Raw genomic sequence first — 24,334 nt, 5'->3', positions numbered from 1 at the left:
AAAACACAGACTGGCTGTATTAAGCTGTATTCATTTGAGCTGAGTTTCTCAATGGAGATTGCTAAACTCCAGCTTACATGTTGGGTTTACCAGGTTGTGAGTATTACATAAAACGGAGTATAAAATGTATCCTTTTAAAAGAAAAGCTCTGATTGGGGGATTTAAACTCTTGACATCTGGCAACCCCAAGCATGAAACTACATTTTAGTGTCATTTTTTTTTTATCTCATCTTTACGTTGATACAGTCACAGTTAATGTGTAATGATGTCATGTTGGTTCGTCTTAAAGGTGCTCTAAGCGATGTTGGGTGACGTCACTTCCTGTTGACGTTCAAAGTATTGTCAAACAAAACGGAGGCTAGCTCGACCCTCCCTCCTCCTCAAAATTCTCAAGAATATACATTTTTAACGGTAGTTGTTGTAATTGTCTAGGACATCTCTCCTCTAGCTAACTTCCCTATTCATGCTTCTCTCTCCTCCACTCCCCACACCCCCCTTCATGTGCACTCGCACTAACCCCCCAACCCCCACCCCCAAATCATTCTTGTCGGTTATTGGCTGGAACACTGTTTGTTATGTTTAGTGGTACAGGCTGGGCCAGTTTGTTTTTCTTGCTGTTTGTGGAGTCTGGGCAGTCTACAGAGATCACGTTATTTTAGTGTTTTCAGGGGACAGGCAGCTAGGGGATAGTGAGGAGATGTTTGCTGTATGTGACAAAAAATGTTTAGGCCTAAAAAACGTATGACATCGCTTAGAGCACCTTTAATCATGGAAATAAAGGTTGGCAACGAATATTTTACGTCAAAGTTTTTGTTAACAAAATGTACACTAATTCACATATAGTGCCATTACTGTAACTTCTCAGACTGGAAAATTGCCAAAACTGATTTACTGATATTAAAAAAAAAAAAAAAAAAAAAAAAAGATCTTGTTCACACATCTAAATAGTAGTTTACCATTAATTTACCAGTAAAAACTGTATGTGTGAAAGGGCTATTGGCAATTGTCCAAGGTGTCTGCTGAGTTAAGAACTGAGTTTTTTTTATGGATAACCTGCATTTATATGATTTAAATTATTATTATTTTTTATTTTTTAACTCTGATCACACCCACCCTCCACAGTTGGAGATGGCATCATGCCGGCTGCGGGCGTCGTCTGCTGTCTGGTAACAATTGCCGGGAGTCTAGTGATGGGAGTCACTACTGATGACCTACATCCTGGAGTGCACATGCTCCATTCTTCAACCGAATCAAAGGTGGAAGCACCATCTGTCTTCAAAATATGTTTTGACTTGTATACACATAACAACCATATTCTAGGTTTCAAGAGCTCTAAAAAGCCAGTGTATACTTCATTCTCTGTGTTTCGCTTCATTTCTTGCGCATGGGTGAGCATGCAAAACTTTCAAATACTGTGTAGATCATGAGCGTGGATGGACGACACTGGACCCTTTTTTTTGCACATGCACAGACACAAAAGCGGGACAGTGTGAATGGACATCAGCGGACTGTGCTGATGATGTAAATTACATCACACTGACTTCTGTAAGCTTCCCAGTAAGGGGAGTTCGATTCTTGCTTAATCCTGGATAAAAATATCAGTTACAGCAGGTTCCTCATATACAATAAGAAAATGTATTAAATGAGCATTAACTTTTATCACTGAGGGGATTTACACAAATGAAGCAAAGCTTGTGTTTCTTTGGTCTCTGATGTGGATTTGACAAATAAACGCATCTGCTCACTTGTGTAGCTTTCACACTTAGGGTTACAAAGCATCACACTTTGATGAGGACCTGTGTTCGATAAGTGGCTTAATGATGATGCTCCTTTTTTGGTCTAGATCTACTTATTTACTCTGAAAAAAACTGCAGCTCATACTAACACATGTATGTAACATGTTTTTGATTTCAGAAATAAAATTTTAAAAACTTTCCCTTTTTTTGAAACTGGTGTTTACTATACTAATATCATAATGGGGGGGAAGCCTAATTAAAATGGTGCGTTCAAGTCCTCCTGGGTAGTTCGTACTTACGAGGCATGTGTTGGCGTTTATGACGGCATGTGCTTTCAAGTCACTTTCGTCGGAGTAAGATGGCGGTGTAATTTCTCTTAATTAATTACACAAAAATAGAGCAAGTTTCTTAAACTCTAGTTCTAGAAAATGAAGAACAAAGAAATGTGCATCAGGTGTGCTTTGTTTTTTTTATGTTTTTAATTAATTTATGAAGCCACGTGCAAACTTTATCGTTACATATTACATTGTATAATAATGCCACCATATTCTGTGCAGGCAATTAGCTTACTTCGCTGTAAATAGAAAAGTCTGCAAAATCACTGCTAAATACCTTTAAGTTTTGTGGTATTCCGCCATGTTTCTCAGTGACACGCACCCAACTCGTAAAGATCGGGGCTTAAAGAAAATCCGAGCTTCCCACTTGTAATTACGACATTGTGGTGTCGTTCATGTGCGTTCAACTCGTAAACATGATCTTAACAAGATGACTTGAATGCACCAAAAGAGTGCAGTTCTTAAAAGGGAAAAAAGTAGTCTGCCATAGAGTAATGTACACTGTGAAGACCCTTATGATTGTATGTCAAGGTCAACTTAAAAGTATCTTAAAACATTAGATTATCTGACATTTATATGACATGGTTAGTTTAGTCATGACTCATGATTTGTACACATTTTAAATATGTTTTTACTTTATACTTTGTTATATCCAGGCCCTGTGATGAGAGGAGCCCACTAAGGTGCTCTAAGGCAGTGGTTCCCAAACCCCCTCAAACAGTGTCTCCTTTATCGGACACACCCATTTCAGATTTTGGAGTCTACTAACAAGCTGATGACCCGAATAAGGAGTGTTTGATTAAGTAAGGCATACAAAATGTGCACTGTTGGGGGCGCTTCAGGAACGGGTTTGGAAACCACTGCTCTAAAATATACCCCACTCATCGGGCTCAGGGGAGACGGGGCCGACTCAAACCAATTTTGGCCTCTGAGAATTTTAGCGACAGTACTGTATCATAGTCATCTGAAGCACATGCATAATCCTGAGAGGGTACATTTTTTTTCTGCCCCAGAGCAACACAGAAATAAACGGATGAAAGAATACAGAGATGAAGGAGGCGAGCACACTTCACCTCAACTGCATGGCGCACTCCAGCTCAGCTGCTCTGAGACTCGATACTACAACGAAAGGGGGCTTTTGTGTGCACACTAACATTCGAGAGCTTTCCCTCTGTGGCCCTCAAATCCGATCTTTGTTAAAAGTAGACATTAATCTTTCATTTCCTGTCAAAAGTCAAGAGGTCCGCAGAGTAAAGCTACAGCAAGACAAAGCTCCAACGTCTCGCTGGCTGAACGACTTCTTGTCAAGGTCTTGGCTTGAGAAAGCGACTAGGGTTTGGGGTTCAAGCAACCGTACAAGAAACGATTGCCTGTTGGTTTTATATCTCCCCAGACAGTCTGAAGAAGGTCACAGCTGGGGCATGTTTCCATTGGCATTTTAGCTTCAGTGGTGTTCTCGTTGACAGAGAGTCATCCATCTACAGCGGACCACAATTCCCTTATCATCAATTAACAAAACAAGACTGTTTGAAACCCAAATTAAAAAAAGAATTGGATCCACTGAACCAATTAGCATTGTTAATATGGGCAATGAGAGTGCCTGAAGGCACAAAACAGCTTTCAGATTATCTTTTCTTATTGACAAGCTGTAATGGGACAGCTCGTCATTTATGTGGAAAGTAGGGATGGGTCAACTAATAATTGATTAGTGAGATTCACTAGTTTTTGTTTTGCATATATTTTTAAATTAGCTGATATTTAGGCAGTAGGGTGTGGCCGCTGCAGCCATACACTTTAATATTCAGCGATAACATCTCATGTTGTTTTTTGACCAGTTAAAAATAGTCCAACTTCCACATTGTTTCATTTCATTGTGCTCCACCTAGCTAGCTTTGTACGCAAAGCAGGGCTTACGTAAACGCCTCAGAATAAAAGTGTACGACTGGGGCTGAAACCAGTCTTCTATCACTGATGGAGAATTATTTAAGACAAATGGGTTGACTAGCCGTTCAGACAATGCACTGACTAGTTGAATTTGAAACTATGTCGTTTTGCACATCTCCAAAGAAGGAGAATGGAAGGACAGATAAAAGATTTCGACAAAACATAAAAGGGCTTCGTCTTTCATCTCTCACGCAAGCAGTGACTAATGTATGCGCCTGCAGAGCGAGTGAGACACAGTAGACAACGGCAAGGCTGTGCTTGATTTGATGAGCTGTTGATGAGAGCAGCCTGGATCCCTGTAGAGGCTTCAGAGAGAAAATGAGAGCGAGACGCACACACACAGCTGAGTTAGGCCTCAATCTATGCTTTACTTCCTCCCCGAAGAGCAACTTCAGCCAATTGCGGTGCAGATTCCCATCCCCCCCTTACGTCCCCTGCCAACGGCTCAGCCAATCAGACGGCTCGCTCGTCTGCCTCATCAGCACGGCCCTGGCGCCTCTCTCCCCTCCCTCATTTTCCATCCCCTACGTGCTCGTTCTAATTATGGAGAACAAGTTGTGGAGCACGGAGAGAGGGAGTGGAATCAAAGGAGCACGGGAAGAGAGAAAGGAGTGAAGGAGGAACGTCGGAATGGAGGGGGAGAGGGGCCGCATTGACAGGATACAGATCAGCCTGCAGGGCTCGGGGATAAACAACAATTCTTTCAAGCTCTCAGTAAATTAGAGCGCTGCAGAACGGCGGTGAGAGTGAGTCGGCCGTGTGTGTCTCACTGCAGCTGTGTTATTGCGGGAAAGACACAATCCTCCCCTTCCAGCCGGACTGTGACAAGAGGACAGGCAAAAACGAATGAGGGGTAGACAGCAGGACTTAAATGAGAAAGGGTAAAGCAAGAGAGGACAGAAAGAGAGCTGCTCTTTAGATGTGGAAATGATCAAACCAAGCAGAGATCAGTGAAGCACCAAATTGATACAGCAAAAGCCTTTGTGAATCCCCAAAACCTTGTGAGTTGCCTACGTAGGCAGAGTTTTAAGGCATCAGTCATGCCCCCAATAAAAAAGCTCTTACAAAAAGTAGATACCTTCTTTTGGACAAATTGTAAGACAGCATGTCTCCTTTGCCGTTTGGAGACGGCAATCAAACAATTCACTGCGTCAAACTCAGTGAAAAACATCTACTCAAGATGGCAGACGCGTGAAGCACAATTTACAAATTGCTGTCTATGTAGAGCATATCAGAATGGTCACTTATGAGGTTACATTTTAATTCGGATGCTGCCATAGAAGGCAGCTCATTAGGGTTTTTTTTCCCATCACAAGGAACAAACCTTTTCCTTTTTTTCCTTCCAACCCAGATTCAGTCGTGCTCTGCCTCCCTCTTATTTATGGTTCTTAATATTCAGCTTCTCTCATCTGTCTTCCCAGCTTTTTCTCATTAACCGCTTCAAATTCTCCACTCCGACACTTATATAAACATTTGTTGGCTAGACTGTGTGCAATTCAGAGGCACATCTCTGGTCTCAAAAAAGCTCAGGACACAGAAGAGGTCAATAAAGGAAAAGACACACACCGAGGATGAGAACAAACAACGAATGCCTGAGTCCTTGAATCAGATCTTTCCATCTCATTTCATCCTGGAATTGGGACTTATCTAGAATCTGTGATTATGACACTTTGGTATTGATTGATTTTCAACAACCGCACACTAATTAAGTGATTGGACCACCCAAGACAGATGTTAGTACCATGAGAAAAAGGACCATAAGGAGCACCAGGTGAGTTTACGATGCAAACCCTCCACTGGATCCATTCCTTGAGAATGAGATATAAATGGGAAGCCCTCAAATATTTTATGACACCAACAAGTATCCTTAAATAAACGCTCTTTCTAACAATCCTGGGCATTTACGGCACTACAGCTGGTAGTGGAATGTATTAGTCGTGTAGTTCAACAGCAAGGAAACAAGATAAAAACCATTAGCTGAACAACTGAATCCACAACAAAAAGAAACACAATCATTAAAATTCCCACCCACTGTTCCTTGTGATATGAGGCAGGCTAAGATTTTGAATAAATCTGACTACCACAGAGGAAGCAAAATGTATTTACTACAAATCCAAATGATGTTAATGTTACCATGGTGAAACGACTCCAAAAGGGCACACTGTATGCATAACAAGAGGGGTTTCCTGTTGCTACCTGAGTTTGGCAAGATGAGACTAGTAGTTTTACTAGATTTATTACGTTCAGCCGTACACCGATTACATTACTTGCCCATCACGGCACTGTTGTTTTGCTTTTTTATAGAGATATAAAAATCATTTCAGTTGGACAACAGACACTACAATTAAAAGCAGAAAGCATCTGCTCTGCTCCACACAGCACGAGCTGCAGAGTCGCAGCAGAGATTTCACTTATTAAGTGACAAGAATAGGAGAAATGAGATGACTGACAATGATATTCGCGGAGGATTTGGTGCATAACAGATCCTGAGCATCATTGACAAATATGTAATCTTGTAAAATGTACAGTCACTACCACTGCTCCCTATACAAATAGGCCTAGCACTTGTGATTGCAAACTCGAATTTAAAAGCGATTTCAGTACCCCACACATAAATATCGGCTCCCTGATGTCCGCAAGTTATAGGCCCATAAACAGAGTGCCATTGCAAAATCAAATGCGGAAGTGAAAAGCGAGCGCCCATTTATAAGCATCCCCACTGTTATCTGTAATACCGATGTTGTTCCAAGTTTATATATCAGTGTGAAAATTTCCTCACCGTGACATCCCTAAGCATCAGTACAAATTAATATAAAATATTAAAATATAAAATCTAGGAGGTCAACCTCAGTCACCTGGTCACTTCATCAGGGTGAATAACCATCTCATAAATTTACAATTCGTAAGTCAAAAGCCACACAAGTCCTCGGTCACCTTCACTGTCATGGTAAATAGAGGGACAAACCTGTGATCCCATGGTTCTAATAGCTAGAGAAGAGCATCTTTAACAGGAAAGGCAAAAAGAAGGAAGAATTGACTAGGAAAGACCAAAAGGGGTCTAATTACGTCTGCAAGGTCCAGCACATGTTTATTTGATTCGTCTTTTAAAGGAAGTGCTTGATTAAATAAATAGAGGCCAGGAAGCGCATTTTAAATTCTCTTTAATGGAAGATGATGAAAAAGCCCACGGCTTGAAGCAGAGCGTGCAAAACCCACCACGAGAGAAACCCAGGCCATCAATCTCGCTCTTGCTCATACACACTTTACCTCTTAATGTTTTTCCCCAACTGCAATGCATTGAAGATCAGAACGCAGGCAAAGAGAGACTTTGAAATCGTCAGGTAAAAAAGGGATAAACTGTAGAGATTCCCGCCAGCCCATAATACCCTAGGCACGTACAAGAGGTTTAAAAAATAAAGCAGAACACCAAAGCAATATTTGTCTAGAAAGATGACACAGGGGGAGACATGAATAAAATGTGCGTGAGTGTGTGTACGCAGCTCCGCTGCTGAGACAAAGCCATTTACGATTACAGCAACACAAGGGCTGCCAAAAAAACAGCGTTTTACCCTTCACAGAGGTGAGCGTTGAGCAAACTGCAGGTGACAGAAGCTTTGATAAACAGATAAACAGCACTGAGGTTGTTCTTATAACCTCCCTCTCTCTCCAACACAAAAGATAAGCCAGCTGTGATGAGCTCTTACAAACGTGAAATCCTTTTCTCATAGACACATCTTGGCAGCTACAATCAACAGTATTCACAAGTAACTTATTTAATGTGCTGTTTGGAGAAATACTTTTCTTTCTTTTTTTTATTATTTAGCATCACTGAACATCAAAGATAATTTGTTACTCCTAAATAACAGTCAAGTCTATTCAAATGTTTTTATATTACAACAGTCTTTTCATTGTTTGTATCACTCTACTTGTCTGTGTTTGCGCCATTCTAGACAGGCTCACCATCTGTGGGTTAGTGGTTAGTGCAGTCAACAGTGTTACTTAAGTGAGTCATTTGAATCATTCACTCAACCAGTTTGTTCAAATATATATATATATATATATATATAATATTGAATATCTCAAATATTCATACAACAAAATATTCTGGGGGCCATTAAACTTTTGTGAAAATTATCAAAAATGGTGGCTGGTGGGGAAAGAGTAAAGATACATACTGAACAACCTACACAATACATGTGAGATGTTTTTAGAGTTATGGATGTAGCACACACATTTTCAAGGCTGTTTCCCATTTCAGAGGGTTCTTTATATGAGATGTCAGGAGCTCCAGATCTCCAGATCTCCAAGGGTAAATGTAGCCCGTTTGAGGCCATGTCAGCTTACACCATCATACCTTACTTCAAACATGTTGCACAAATAATTTTCAAGGACTTTCTGCAGTCAGGAAGCATGCCAGCGGATTAACACCATGCAAAGCTCACGCCGTTTTGATGCCAGCAAGGTGGATTACATTATGCTTTCATAAAAAAGACAAAGAGCAAAATGTGTTGAAAAATCACGTCAGATTTCATGGGGATTCCGCAATTAGGATCACGACCCGGTGGAGAAGACCAAAGGGCAAGTTTCCTCAACCGTTTGATACGTGGAGCTCCAAACATTCTTCATTGATTTTTTATTTTACATAAATTTCATCATAGGAACAATTCTGTGAAACATCAGTTCATATTTACAGTCAATATGTCGAGTTTAGTAGTTCACCGTCTTCCAATTGTTAACCAAAGAGTTAGTTCCAGTCCAAACTTGCACCATTGTAAGGCACTTTTTTTTTTTTTTTTTTTTTTTGAGGTTGTGAAGAATACGAGCACAGCCTGATCCATAGGTTCTCTTCAAGTCTTGGGAACTAATTTTCAACCCATGTTTTCTGGCATTTTTCTGTGTAGTCCAGGCTACACTGATCTGTGCTCCTTTGTACTTTTCTTCCGCTGATCTGGTGTAGACCTTTACTGTGCGAAAGACACTTTGAGATAATTATTCAAACACACACACGGTGGAGACTGGCCGTTCATTGTGCTGTTATTCTCTTTGTCCTTGGCTGGGAGTTCACTGGGCCATTGTGTCAGACACATCTAAAAATAGGTCTGCCGGCATGAAACCAGCAGCCGCCTGGGGCTTTTAAACAACATTACCTCAGTCATCAAACCCCTGCGGGAAACCTATCATGACAGCACCAGAGGCTGCAGCTCCACTCATTTAAATACCCATGCAGCGTCTTCTAGAAACACTATGAGCTTTTTATGGGGGCAGCAGGGCTGGGTGACTATTTTTAGGAAATGGATGGTAACTGGAATTCTTTTCCTCATAAATCATTAGAGCCTTGTCAATATCTTCACGGATCACTGAGGGAAGGACAATATCGCAACTTTAAGGAGTAGTTTACCAAATTAAAATTAGTCACCCTCATGTTCCTCCAAACCCATATGACCTCACTCTTCCATGGAGCAAAAATGCAAATGGTTCCTACTTGGCGAGTGAAATTCCATATCATTTCACTGGTTCCCATGTATTTTGTAACCTAAACTGTATGGAAAAGAGCAACGTGAACATTAAAGTCCCTGTGAACCGGAAGTTGCAACCGACTTTACGTCAATGTTGTGCCGTATTTCCAAGTGAAATTTTAAATCGAGGGCAGGGTTTTATTTTAGCGCACCTCCTCTCCATCCCTCGCTCGAGTCGTAGCAGATTAAGCGTGCCACACAAGTGCTGAGAAGTGAAGCCAAAGGTGGAAAAAAGATCGCCCCCAGGTGGTTGGTCCTAGTACAGGTCGTAAACCCCAACCTCACCATGAAGTCTAATGGAGGCGATGGAAACTAAACAATCAAATTACACTTCTAATACATTTTTTCCCAAAGATGTTTTCTGTCATTTTAGGTTGATTTTATCATGCTGATTTAAGTTTAAGTGTTAGTTTTTTTAAATAAGTTTGATGTTAGTTCGTTATTTGATGCTATAAAAACGGGAATGTGACATCATGATTGACAGCTGTGATTGACAGCTTCTCTAAACGAAGTAGTCAATGAGGCACCGACAACCTTTTTTTTTTTTTTCGGGAGGAGATTGGAGCTTCAACTTTAATTTCTACATGTCCATAACTGTTTATTTCACACAGTAAACTTTGTACTAACCGTTTCTGCGGGAGTGAGGGCGGGAACTTGATATCGCGGCTCCACTTCACGTTCACTACTGCGCAGAAACAGGTCACAAATCTGGGCTTGTCAGATGTCAGCGCCATATTAGGACTTTGGCGGCTTCACTTTTCACCAATGGAAGAGAGTGAAGGGGCGTCATCCATCTTTTTTTTAAAGTCTATGTAGCAGACTGACTGATGGAGGGAAGCGGTTAAGGATATTCAAACCAAGTCATCAAACTGACTTCATCAGAGAAGAAACGTCATTCCAGAGTGGAAGCAAATTTTCTGACTTTGATTAAAGATCACCACAGCAAACTTTTTTTTCTGTGTATTAACTTGCATGGGTTAATTGTTCACCACAAGATCAGTTGCCTTTGGCTTTTGGCTTGCTTAGTTGGGGACACTTAATATTCGACAATATTATTGATCTGCTGCATTGACACCAATATATGACAACTGAACTGAGCTGGACGATGACATCACTGTTTTCTCCAGAGCGGCTATATAGATAAATTAAAGGAGAACTCCGGTCAATTTTAACATTAAGCTAATTTTTTTGTAAATTTGGAGTGCTGTCAATACAGAGAACAACGACAAAAATCGGTGTTGCCTACACCGTGTTATCCTCTTTTTAAAATTTGCACCCTGTTGACTTCAATGGGGCAAGTTTTAAACCTGCTTTTAGCCTCTTAACATCCTTGATGTGTCATTACAAGTGCACAGCCAATGTGAGTGATTCCTTCGGGGTGAACGCGGGTTAATCTGACTGCAGTAGATGTGAAAGATATGAATAAAATTGATGTTATTTCAGCCAGCGCACATACCTGTATTTACTTCCTGTTTTCGGTCGAAGTCCATAGTAATCGATTGTCGAGTTCACACGCATAGGTTTAGTTACCTATGATCACGCGCGTGAACTCGACAATCGATTACTATGGACTTCGACTGAAAACAGGAAGTAAATACAGGTATGTGTGCTGGCTGAAATAACATCATTTTTATTAATATCTTTCACATCTACTGCAGTCAGATTCACCCGTGATCACTCTGAAGGAATCACTCACATTAGCTGTGCACTTGTAATGACACATCAAGGATGTTAAGAGGCTAAAAGCAGGTTTAAAACTTGCCCCATTGAAGTCAACAGGGAGCAAATTTTAAAAAGAGGATAACACGGTGTAGGCAACACCGATTTTTGTCGTCGTTCTCTGTACTGACAGCACTCCAAATTTACAAAAAAATGAGCTCAATGTTAAAATTGACCGGAGTTCTCCTTTAACTAAATTAACAACTTTTTTAAAAATAACCATCACTGAACTCACTTAAGCTGGACTATGACGCTATTTTTGCACTATTTTATAGTTGGATTATTTTTCTGTTATCACTGTAAAGCTGATTTGAAACAATCTGTATTGTAAAAAGCGCTATATAAATAAAAGGTGACTTGACTTGACTAGTAATGTGCGCTAACAAAGTAAATAGTGTCAATTTTGATTCCATGATGACTTTAACAGCTCTTTATTTAATGTTCCAAAGAAAAAAGAAAGTCATTCAGGTTTAGAATGACATGAGGGTGAATAATTCACTTTCTTTTTGGGTGAACTATTTCTTTAATAGGAGGTAAAAGGTTTTTACAAAATAAAGTCAAATATACATTTTATGAATCTAAAGAAAAATGCATAAAAATGTAAATCAACAAAAAACTTTTTTTTTTTTTTATAACCATCTGGTAATGACTATTTATAATCCAGTGAATTTGGTTGGAGAAGCGGCAATCAACAACAAAAAAGGTATTGAAAGCGTTTTCTCTCCCCTTTTAAAATATGATAAGCCCAGTTATTTTTTAGATGGTAAGTTTCATTATATCATTTGCAGTTAGCATTTTTCCCCCACTGTCCGGGACTCCATCAGAAAAGACCTGCAACTGATTTTTGGTCAAGACCCACCAGTTGAGAATAAGTGGTGCAGATCATTTGAGTGAAACAGTGCAAGAGAAACAGCAAGAGAGGGTTCTGGAAAAGTGTTTCCAATTCCGATAAACAACCAGAGCGATGGAAAAAAAAACTTTGAGAAGCTTTGAGAAGGCCAGAAGATATCTCTTCAACTACTATATTCACTTGAGCATCATCTATAGGGAACTCATAACAGCATTTCTAGAAAAGTAAGGCATTATCCAACACCTAGGGCAGACAGTCGCTAAAATCTCTGACTAATTTTGGACTGTAATGTCTCACCGGCAGGCTGGACGGGCGGTCCTGCTGTGTAAGGCCCATGTCATCGTGGTTTGGTTTCCCAGACTGGACCCTGTTGCCATATCCCTCCTGCAGAGTGTCCTATAGAGAAAAACAGAGAAACAGAGAAAGAGGGAAAGACTGATAAAGAAGAAACATGCAGCCATTGAAGGGCTCAAACAGCCCAGAGAGTCTGTGTTATGGTTCTATACACTAACAGGCCTTTATTCACATGGAATAAGGTAATTAGACAGTTGAAGACAGCGTGATGATGACGCCATCCCATAATTGTGCTTCATCCACAGACTCTGATTCACACGAGCAGAACGGCTGTTCATGCAGAAATGCTGAGGCATGTCTGACGGCTAAAAAGCAGACTGTGCACTGATATCAACCATAAATTATGCAATCTGCATAAGGGGATAAAAAAAAAATACATTTAAGAAATAGTTCACCCAAAAACTATTTGCTGGCCTATTTATGTTTGGCTGAATGTCCAGATAAAAGAACTGGATAATAGTTTTGCTAGGCGTGATTCTACCGAACTTCAAGAAAGATGGCACAATCTTTATAAATTTATAATCATATTTACATTTGTATTATGTTTTAATTGTTAAATAATTATTCTAATCTGTGGGGTAAGTACATTTTTTTAACGTTTTTAAATTCACACCGCACAGACACGTTTGTTGGGTTTTGTCAGATCAGTGTGTTACCCTGTTGGTGTTGGTCGGGGTTTGTTTTCACCCGACTGAACATGTTCAATCCGAGTTTGTCAGTGTCTGTTGGGGCACTTTCAACATGACAGTTATTTTCAACGGCCGACTTGTTTGTTGGTATTTGTTGCCGTTTGTTATATACAAAAGTTATTTTGTGAATTACAGTTTTCTATACAAGGAAATTTGAACATTGTCAGCAGCCATTACTCCAGTCTTCAGTGTCACATGATCCATTAGAAATTCTAATTGCTGATTTGGTGTTTAAGAATCATGATTATCAAAGTATAGTGTATATTATAAATATATTGTGGAAACCGTGCTAAATTTTTTTTTTTTTTTTTTAGGTTTCTTTGATAAATAGAATGTTTAAAAAAAAAAAATATTACAAATGTAAATGTAAAGCGTCACTTTTGATCAATTTAATACATACTTGCCAAATAAAAGTATAAGTTATATTAAAACTAAATCGGTAATGTATATTTTCACAAATCCATATATATTAATATTTGATATAATGTCAATCGATTACAAAAAATTACTAATTAATTACACATTTTTTTAATATATATTTTTATATTGTATTACTTTCACATCAAATCTTCACACTATCGGGTCAATCCGGTACCCGCTGATAGGCAGTTACTTTCAAACGCTTCCATGTGTATTTGTGTGAGAGATCTGTGAAGAGCGTCAAAGGTTTCTATTTACAACGTGCTTTTTGCAGCATTGAGCACTGTAGCCTATAACATGTTTTAGGTAGACAGAATCAGAGTGTGTTCAAGTGTAAAAACGATGTAAATAAGAGATTCATTATGTAAGTGCTTAATGGTGTGAGATTCGCAGCAGACTCATTACATCATGAAATTGCGGACTCGTAGGAAGACCACAAGTGTTTAGGGTGCCATTTTGGATAGGTCATGTGTTAGTCAATTTCATCTGCAGAATTCACAACTAAATGTCACAACAACATAAAAAGAAAAAATGTAAATCTCATTTTGTGTTCCACAGAAGAAGAAACATTTTTTTTTTGCAGCAATATACCAATAACACTGTGGGTCTCAAGCCAAAATAAAATTAATTACAGCATCTTTTCTGTAAGTGGATACTTGACTTTCCAAAGCAAATACACTTCAGAAAAGGAAAACCAGAAAGAATTTTGAAAGTGTGGCAACTAAGGTTGCCCTGCCTGCAATTCACTCATGTATACAAACATCACCCAGAACTCCCTTCCGCTCACTTCATTCAACTGTGGGAAAAAACACTGAGCAAAAAAAAGGAAAAAAGAAGGGGGGCATTCCCGAGCCAGACGGAGATGTGTGTGTGTGTGTGTGTGTGTGTGTGTGTATTGACTCTGGGTCATGGCCAGGCCACACACACAGACGGCTGTTTACAGTTGGGCCATTACATCAGCGCTCAGGCATGTGCTGATTCAGAGCCGTAACAGCTGCTCCACTGCGATAACAGACAGAGAGACCTCCAATATTCACAGCAGAACAATGTGATACCTCCCGAGTGACACGCTTTTCCTCTCAAATACTCAAAATTCACTTCCACCATGCTGTGTAGGGTTGTCAATACAAATACTGGGGAATTTTACTACACATGACATAATGATTTCAATACCACCGCAAAAATGAATGTGTCCATTAAATGCACTCCTTTATTTATTGAAGTTAAATATTAATATATGTTAAAGTCCCCCTGTGGTGAAAATCAGGCTGTTGTTTAAATGTTGTTTATGTGTCTATGTGGTACTACGTGGTTTTTCTCCTTAAAACTGCAGTGAACCAAAGACAGTCTCAAAAACGCGGTTTGAAAGCGCTGATGTTTCTGAGTTACAAACTACCTTGTAACCAATCAGATCAACGTGTGATCGTCAACGAGTGGATCTCTGAGCTGGTGTGATTGAGTGGAGACGGGGCTCATTTGCATATTCATAGAACCGCATATACTAAATGAGGAAAGAATGTAGAGTTACATTCAAGTTATTTTGAGGCCTGAAAGGAAAAAACTTTTAAATATGTCATTTTGGTGATCAAAGATGAGTTTTAAGCGATACAATTATTGACTACAGGGGGACTTTCAATTTCAATTTAAAAATTACACTTAACTTTCATCCGTTTTAAATGCGACAGTGCTAAATACAGGTGTAAACAAGGGTCCAAAATGTTCTGAAATTTTCCCTCTTCAATCACAAATCAAAAACACATGACCAGACTGCATTCTGTACAATTGTGGAGGGGCAGGGTTTAACCGGAACAAAATAATTGGAGAAGTCCGGCATATGTCACCGAAGATCTGTTATTTTCACTGGAAACTCGAGCTGTGGAATTCTGATTAAACATCACAATGTATATTTAAAAAGAAACAAACAAACAAAAATGCATGAATGAATTGTTCACAGTAAGATCTATACCATTTGCTAACAAAATAGACAGGGTGAAAATTCATATCATGCTGACTAACATATTATGGTCTATATCATATAGAAGGATGTATTTGCTTAATAAAATACCATTTTAATAATAATAATAAAAATAATGAGTAAACAACGTTTATTAATGTTTTCTATATGTAGTTTTTGTGGCTAATTGAAGATTTTTTTCAACCACCTCTATTGCTTTTTATGGATGTTTGATGGGATTAAAAAAAAAATATATATATATATATATATATATAAAAAAACATCAATGGAGTAGTTCCAATTGCCTGAGGAAAGAGTTTTGAGGTCAGTACGTTCTGATTCGAGTCAGAGCTCAATTTTATTTCTTCATTTCTTCCTGTTTTCTCTCAACCGAGGGGCCGTGCTGAACAAGACGTGTTTACACAGGGTGTGTCTAGATGAAAACGTCGCTGTAAGAAGACAAATGCATGTGAGACTCGTAAAACTCAACATGTCCATGAAAAAATCAAATCCATCTCTTTATGGTTTTTTGAGTCCCTTGTGCCTCTACGGTTTCAGCACAATGATTAACGGATCGTTCTTTGAGCTACAGATAAAACGAAAAACATCCCTTCAGTGTGATTAATGCCCTATTGTAATGGCTTGTCTGAAATTGCATCATGCCTGCACAGTTTTGATGTTTAGTAGGTGCGTGAGGGACATAATGTCTCTTTAAAAGATGCCATGAAACCTAAATTGACAGTATTTACTTTCGAAATTGTTTTTCTGTTGATTGTCACCAAGTCCATACAGGCAGGGAAGAACAAAATTAACAAATAATATCATAGTAAGCCAATATTGAGGTAATCAAATCTTAAAATGGTCTACCAGTAATTGTGAATGCTGTTTTCATGTTGTCTTTAAAACACACACTCATCCTGAAATCAACATGACTTTTTATTAATGGTATGGTCAGCAGATGCTCTAAAACTGGGCCAGCTAGATGTACCTTTCATGGCCAGCACATGGTACTAATTGACGATATACGCCAAACAGAGGAGAACGTCAGGTTAGGGGTCATGAAGAGACCACTCTGAGAAGCTCTAATGAAAGCCAGAGCTTTGATTTAGAGGTTGATTTTAACCAGACCAAGGATGGGGACTCCGGGGATGATGAGGCAAGCTTGTTCCCAAGCTAACATTAAACAGTCTTCAGGCACTGATGATGAACCATCATTTTCAGAATATCACGCCGTGTCCTAATTCACGTACTAGGCTACATTTTATTAGTGCTGTCACGATACTGGAATTTTCAAATTCGATACGATATCTTGAAAAATATTGATATTCAATACCATTTTCGATACCGTGGGGGGAAAACTGACACAGATAAGTTTGTTATTATCTCGCAATTTTTTGATAATTTGGGTAATTTCTTACACACAGCACAGGGAGGTTTTATTTGAATCATTGAACTACATTTACAAAAAAAGACAAGTAAACAGTCAGTAATAAAATAAGAGGAAATAAACAAATCTCAAACGATAGCACAAATAAACAACAGAATAAAGACACAAATTAAATAAACATGGCTTAAAGTTTTTCAGGTGGGTATTCAGGAAAGAAATAGTACAGAAATTAAAGTAATCAAATGTAGAATAACACTGGATTTTTCATTGTAAATATTAAATACAGATTAATGCTTACAATTAAAGTTACAAAAGTTGTTCAGTTAAGAGACTCGAGTGATTTTCTCTTGGTCTTTTGTTCTTTGATTAACATGACCGACAGCAGCAGGTTTATTAGGCTACTGTCACTTTAAGAGTTTATGCACAGATCCAATATACTGTTAAACATGCGTTTTTCTCTCAACTACGTTCCAAAACTGACTGCATTCACCTGAATACTCGGCAAGACGGCAATTTACATTAAAAATTTGCATTTTGACAATTTTGGCAATAAGCATTTGGGAAAAAAAGTAAATTTTGTACCCGCAAGCTGTTTGTGTGAGCGTGAATCCTGCGAGAATGACTAAAATTATGCGCAATACAAGCACTATTCAACTGGAGCAAATGAGACGTGTGAGTGAGAGGAGGCGGGTGTGTGTGTCAATTCAATGTCTGTCGGAGAGAAGAGAGTGCGATAACGTGCAGCTGGTATCAGTGTATCGATACAGCAGAAATGAGTATTGGAACCGTTTCAGATATTCAGTATCGATACATATTCTAAACTACATCCTAAGTAGTATGTGAGATAAGCATTAGTGTGTCACAAAGTGTTACGCTGAAAAATGTATGCAAACTTTAAGTATGCATTTGAGACTTCCGTAAATATATAGTTTATATACGTTTCAACTAAGTTTAATTGTGCAATGCAAAAATATTTTATAGTGTGTAAGTTTTAACTTAGTGCACCTTTACGTCAAAACTAGGCTAAGTTGTAACTTACAAACAGCTGGTACAATTGGCCCCAAATGCCTACGAGTGTACAGTTGCAAAACGCAGCCTTACTTTTACAATCCTTTGCGTTTTTTTCTCTATTTCCTTGTAACACCCCAAAGATTGTACCAGTTCTATTGTGCTCCCACTCTTTTTAAATGTATAAACCTAAAAGTCAAGTAATAATGAATTTATATCAAATAAATTTAGATGGGCCTTGGGTACAGAATTTTGTGACATTGCAGTTATCCTAATATAGACATACTGACATCTGACTACACACCAAGTTATCACAGTTATCACATTTAGCACCAGAGCAATGAAAAAATTCACCTGATGCACTTCCAGTGGCAAAGATGTTTTCCTATGCAAATTTTGTATCAAGTTCCGTGCCGACCAATAGCAAGCCTCTTGATTCAGCAGTATGGTTGGTTTGTTTGCTGGCAATAGCTTGGGATGTTTATTATACATTATATCGTCACTACTCCCGTATTTCATTCATCGTATTTTATCAAGCCCAGCTCCGCTTTCTTTCGGCTGTGAAATTTTGATAAGCAATGGTAAATGTGACTGCAGCTTTAAAAGAATGTACTTTCCCATCACCAGTGAATAACAGCGTAGTGCCTAATATTAGTATGCAAATTGAGACACAGCCAAGTTCTTAACAATTTGAAGTTCAAAGTTCTGCCTGAAGAAAAAGACCTGAAAATACAGCGGCTCTAAAAATCTGAGACCAAAGGGAAAATGTCTTTCATTCTCTTCTCTAATTTAAAAAAAAAAATGTAAAAAATTTTTACAAATTATTTCTTTTAGCATAACAATCTGAGCGAAAAGTTGTCCCCTTCTTGCTTCAATGACAGCAGCACTCGAGCTGCATGAACATCCTTTTGACCAAAGGAGTTCACATGATCAGTGTCACAAATACATTTCATCCTCATTTAAGTAACTTTTCTTTGTTTAAAATGAAAATCCTAAAACTTTCTCAGATATTTGGAGGCCACTGTATCTCCCACTTGCTGCAGTTTTCCTCCTCCCCACAATCTCTCCTGTCAGAGACACTGGAAGCAACGGCACAGAGGAAGAAAATGAAACCGTTTTTCTCAATCAGCCTCAGTGTCATATAAGAGAAAATGAAAATAATGCCTTTAAGGTCTAGGGAATAAACAGAGTGTGATAGCAATATGAGGCGCATGGCAGTGCTGTCCTCACTGATATTACACACACACCCGTGAGACATCCACTCAAGGCCAGTTTCTTTTACCGCTTTCTCCAAACTATTTGAGTGTGTGTGTGTGTGTGTGTGTGTGTGTGTGTGTGTGTGTGTGTGTGTGTGTGTGTGTTGCAGCCCGTTAAGAACAAGCTGTGTGTTTCTCTAGATACTCAGCTGTGTGTGTGTGTGAGAGAGAGAGAGAGAGAGAGAGAGAGAGAGAGAGAGAGAGAGAGAGAGAGAGAGAGAGAGAGAGAGAGAGAGAGAGAGAGAGAGAGAGAGAATGAGGAGAGAGAGTGTGTGTGTGTAAAGGGGGTGGAGCTAATTGTTGTATTGTGGTTTGGGAAAAATATAAACTGCATTGAAATTCTCATTACTATAATCCAGAAAAATCTCATTCTCATTATAATGTGAAAAAGCAATTGCATTATTTGCATACCTAACTGTCATGAAAATAATGCCCCAATAAAAAATAAAAATAAATAAAAAAACTGGTCCTAAAACATAGGCTTCTTTTTCTTTATAATTTTTTTTTCTTTCTTTTTTTTCCGTAAAATATGACCTTCAAGAGATTCTACCAATGATATCAAAGGCTTGATGTATATCAGGAATATTGGTTAGGAACACACAATTCAAATGTTGATATCTTATTGGTTGGAGAGTTTTTTTATGAAGGTGTTTTGCAACAACATAAACAAAAACATGACTTAGAGTAAAATGTAGGGTTGCCACGGTCCCAAAATTCCAGTAGTCTGTACCAATACCTTTAAAATTTCACGGTTCTTGGTTCTAATTTTGGTACCATAGCAAAAACTGTTGGAACTATTTTACTTAATATTATTTAACTATTTGAAAATAAAAAATATCAATTAAATTAAATGAGTTTATCATTTATGATGATAATAATTATAGTAAATAATACATTTAAACAGCATGTAGCATTTAAATTTTTATAAGTAAAAATTATTTATAACAAGTGAAATATTTGTAATTATGGACAAAGAAACACATGCACATTACATGGAATAAGTAGCAGATCTCTCCCACTCTTATCAAAAAAGCTGTGTGACTGCACAATGAATCTCTTATTTACATCATATTTACACTTTGTTGGAAATAATTAAGGATTCGTGAGTGTGCACAACTCCAAAGCACGTGGTGAAAGAAAACTGACTAACTTAAACACATCTGATTGGCCAATGCATTCACACGCTCAACAGAAATGTCTGTGATTGGCTACAATGATACACGCTTTAAAAAACGCATTGTTAATAGAAATGTTTGACTCTCTTTACAAAGCGCTTACACAGATACACACAGGAGCATTTGAAAGCAGGGTATCCGGTACTCTGTACTACAGAAATGCTGGCAACGTCACATTTTTAACATGTCAGTGCTGACTTAGTACCAAAGTACTTTTGACTTAATTTCGAAAAGGCAGCGGCTATTTGCACTAAATGAAAATAGCGATGGATTCTATTTACACTATGTAAAAACAGTAGTATTTTCTTTGCAATACGTGTAAATAGTAGTAAGATGATATTTATACTTATAAATAGTGGCAGACACTATTTGCGCCTCAGTGTTGTTGTACATTAAACGGTATGCAATAATAACAATAATAAATGAAAGAGTGTAAATTATTATATTTATCACAATTATTAAATGGATGCTGCCTAATTGGGACAATAAAGCCCTCCATTCACCAAACCGATAAACACTTTGGGCCCTAATCTTACACCCGGCGCAATGCAGCGCCAAGCGCGACGCAAGTGTTTTTTGCTAGTTTGTGCGCCCAAGGGCAGGCTGGTCTGAAAACGAGGTGTGTTCTGGCACATTGTTGGCGCGTTGCTATTTTGAGGCAACAGAAATAGACTGCGCCATTGACCAACTGAAACCTGGTCTAAAGTCAATATTTTTTGTTAGTAATGTGCGCCTATAAGCGGGTCCACAACGTACGTACACTCTGCTTATTAAACACACAGTGTGCAGCAGCACCAGTGTTGCCAACTATTTTCAAAGGAAAGTAGGTGGCGCCTCCCCTAAAAGTCGCTAAATGTCGCTAGATGACGTCATACGTCAATTAGCATATTAATGACGTCATCGCGGCGTACTTGCGTTCTGCCTGCCTAATGTTTTTTCCTCATTAAAATCATGCTCACATACTGTATTTTAATATAATATAATATAATATAATATAATATAATATAATATAATATAATATAATATAATATAATATAATATAATTTAATATAATATAATATAACATAATATAATATAGCCGAATGTCCAATAAAGTTGTTCTCATTTACTATATTTTTTTGTCAGACAATACAACGAGTAGCTATTGAATTACTACTTTTTATATGTGTAAAATGATCTGAATTGAGAGAGTTCGGGAACCGGATGAACTAAAGCACTGTGATAGTGAGTCTTACAAGTGATAAGCACAAGAAAAGAAAGGAAAATAAAATGGTCAAACTAAATTCTTTAAATATAAAACAAAAGATAAGTGATAAGTTCGTGGAAACAACACTGCTCATTCACGTCTGTCGACTGCCATGCTGCTGCTCCTCTCTCAGCCATTCACTGAACAGGGTAGACGCAGAGAGAGGTGTGTGACGGCAAAGAGAAAGCAAGACCTCGCGCTCGCAGGACTGTGCTGGCAACATTTGGAGGTTACTAAAGTTTGTCCAAAAAGTAGCTAGATTTGTCGCTAGTCGCCTTTTTGAAAAAATGTCGCTAAAGGGGTCTGAAAAGTCGCTAAAAATAGCGACAAATGCGCTAAGTTGGCAACACTGAGCAGCACACAAACATGCCAAATATTAAAAATAAAATGATTACAATGTAAAAGATTATTATTGTGTACATAAAGATATGGTGGAATCCAGCTTGTCCCGTAGATGGTCTGCTTGCGCACTTTTACCTCGCGCACGAGCAGTTCCATTTGCACTCTGGAGACGTGTTCGGTCTTTCCACATGTAAATAGCGAATCCGCCATGGCGCAAGTGCAACTGGCATTTAAGGGAATGGGAGATGAGACCCTGATTGGTTTAACGCACGTAAATCCCAAAACACACCCAATACTCATTAAGAGAATAGGGTCAACCCTTTTAGACCATGCGCCGGGAGCGCCAACCATTTTTCCCATTGTTAAACTAGCAAAAGTGGATTCGGACACGCCCTAAGTGAACTTGCGCCGTGCGCTTTAGACTATGCACTAAGATCATTAAAATAGGACCCTTTATCGTTAAACAAACATTAGACTTTTCGCATATTTTCTTCCTTTTTATTGAAAATAAATGCCTTTCCGATCTGATATGTGATGGGAAAAGGGAGTAGAGTGAGTTCGGCAAAAGGCAGATTTGCATCAAAACTTTCTGCCACGCGTCTTACCCCTACACTATAGCTATTATATAGCGTCCGTAATTTTGGAGTTAGTGTAAATACCCTCTGCCAACAAGGCGGGTTATCTGCACTTAAAAAAATATAATATATATATATATATATATAGCAAAAATCTAAATAAAACAAGGTGAGAACAAGGACCCTTTGGTAGCCATGTAGTAGTGTAAATGCGTACCTGTTGTGTTGGAGGGCGCTGCTGCATGTAGGCGGGTTGCGAGGGGGCCGCGGACTGCTGTTGTGGAGGACTGAAGTACGGGGGCTGCCCCTGCTGACAGTAGCCGCCCATCCCCTGTGGCCCGTACTGAGCAGGCATCTGGACACAAACATGAGAGTCAGCACTCGTTCACAGACCAACCATCTCAAACGCTTCTCAAACGCTTCACAGGGCATGTCACGGCAGGGAGGACGATTATTATTCATCTCTGAAACATTTTAAATGGTGATCCGCCCCGGAACATTAACCGACTACTTTACAATGCTAATCCGTTCTGAAATTTCTGTGTCTAGGGCGTGACGTCTCAAGTCAGGAGTAAATGATTCTCACAGTGCTGGAACAGGCTGTGTTTTGGATTAATAGACATATTTATTAACAGGTGTGGAGAACACGCTCAAATTGCCCTGTACTACATGCAGAACAGGAGAGGATCGCATTACACCTGCATGAACAGAAGGTCTGGACAATATAGCTTAAAAAAACTTTGTGTATAATAATAATAATAATAATAATAAAAGATTAAAATAATAAAATATTTAAATAATACTAATAAATAATAATAGATTAAAATAAATGATAATCGATAATGAAAATAATAAACAAATTTTACAGTTGATAGTTTCACGTGTATGATGGGTTAAATAATGGATTAAAATGAATTAAATGATATTTGCATTTTTGGATTTTCCACCGATTAATCGACTAATCAAAGAAATAATTGACAGATTAATCAATTATCAAAATAATCTATAGTCGTGGACCTAGTTGTGAGTCACTTTGGTTATAGAATGCGGTCAGTCTCTTTTAAAACTGAACTCACCCCAAACAGGACCGACAACCGTATTCTGCTGCAGTGAGGGATGATGGGAGACATCTGATCACCGAGGGTCCCCGTGGGTGTGTTAGTGCTTTAGTAATGCACAACTGTTCCCCCTCCTTTGATTCACGACAAGCTGTTATTGTGACGCTCTTATGTAAGAGTTTTTCAAGGCAACAGCTGCTATTGGCACGCTGTCCTCCCATCTGAGCCCCCCGTTACCCGTTCCCTTCATCCGCTGTAATTCTCATTTGTCATTCATACCAAACAGAAAACAAATCCACGAACCATGATGATGTGTTTTTCCCGCTCATCTCTCTAATACATGCAAAAGTATGTCAGCGACGGTACGTGCGCATACACTCACGGGGCTCGGATGGGAATTGTGTTGAGAGCCGTGTTCTCTGAGCTTCTTTAATGAGGAAACGGAAGTCAAGCAAGGACAAACCCTAATCTAGACTGCAAAAATAATTTTCTCAATCAAGTTTTTTTTGGTCTCATTTTACATTAGAAAGTAAGTTGAAGCCATAGCCTTGTGGACAGCAATGCCTCGGGTGACCCGAGTTTGCGACCCGGATTGAGATCCTTTCCTAATCCTGTTCCCCTTTCTCTTCTCCCGTTGCTTCCTTCTCTCTCGTCACTTTCAGTGTGCAATAAAGCAGAAAAAAGCCACAAAAAAACTATATAATATTATACATTATTATATTCTAGGGATGCACCGATTTGAACATTTTGGCCGATACCGATAATAACCG

At 38.7% G+C, this 24,334-nt stretch overlaps 1 protein-coding gene across 8 annotated transcripts in view; it reads right to left on the bottom strand.

Annotated features, from left to right (window-relative positions):
- The window catches only part of arid1b (AT-rich interactive domain 1B), a 114,126-nt gene that overhangs the window by 76,635 nt on the left and 13,157 nt on the right, over positions 1–24,334 (bottom strand). For 7 of the 8 annotated variants that reach the window (XM_081379174.1, XM_081379175.1, XM_081379178.1 and 4 more), the window contains exons 3-4: positions 22,724–22,861; positions 12,398–12,496 (exon numbers count right to left, since the gene is read on the bottom strand). In XM_081379174.1, the coding sequence (XP_081235300.1) occupies positions 12,398–12,496; positions 22,724–22,861 (237 nt within the window). Of the gene's footprint in view, positions 1–10,158; positions 10,247–12,397; positions 12,497–22,723; positions 22,862–24,334 lie in introns of those variants that run through there. The other variant, XM_081379181.1, reaches the window with a different exon arrangement.

The sequence above is a fragment of the Scardinius erythrophthalmus genome, assembly GCF_964197995.2.
Source record: "Scardinius erythrophthalmus genome assembly, chromosome: 11".
Taxonomy (NCBI): Eukaryota; Metazoa; Chordata; class Actinopteri; order Cypriniformes; family Leuciscidae; genus Scardinius; species Scardinius erythrophthalmus.
Note: the sequence above shows the minus strand (reverse complement) of the source record. Positions and strands in the feature narration are given on the sequence as shown.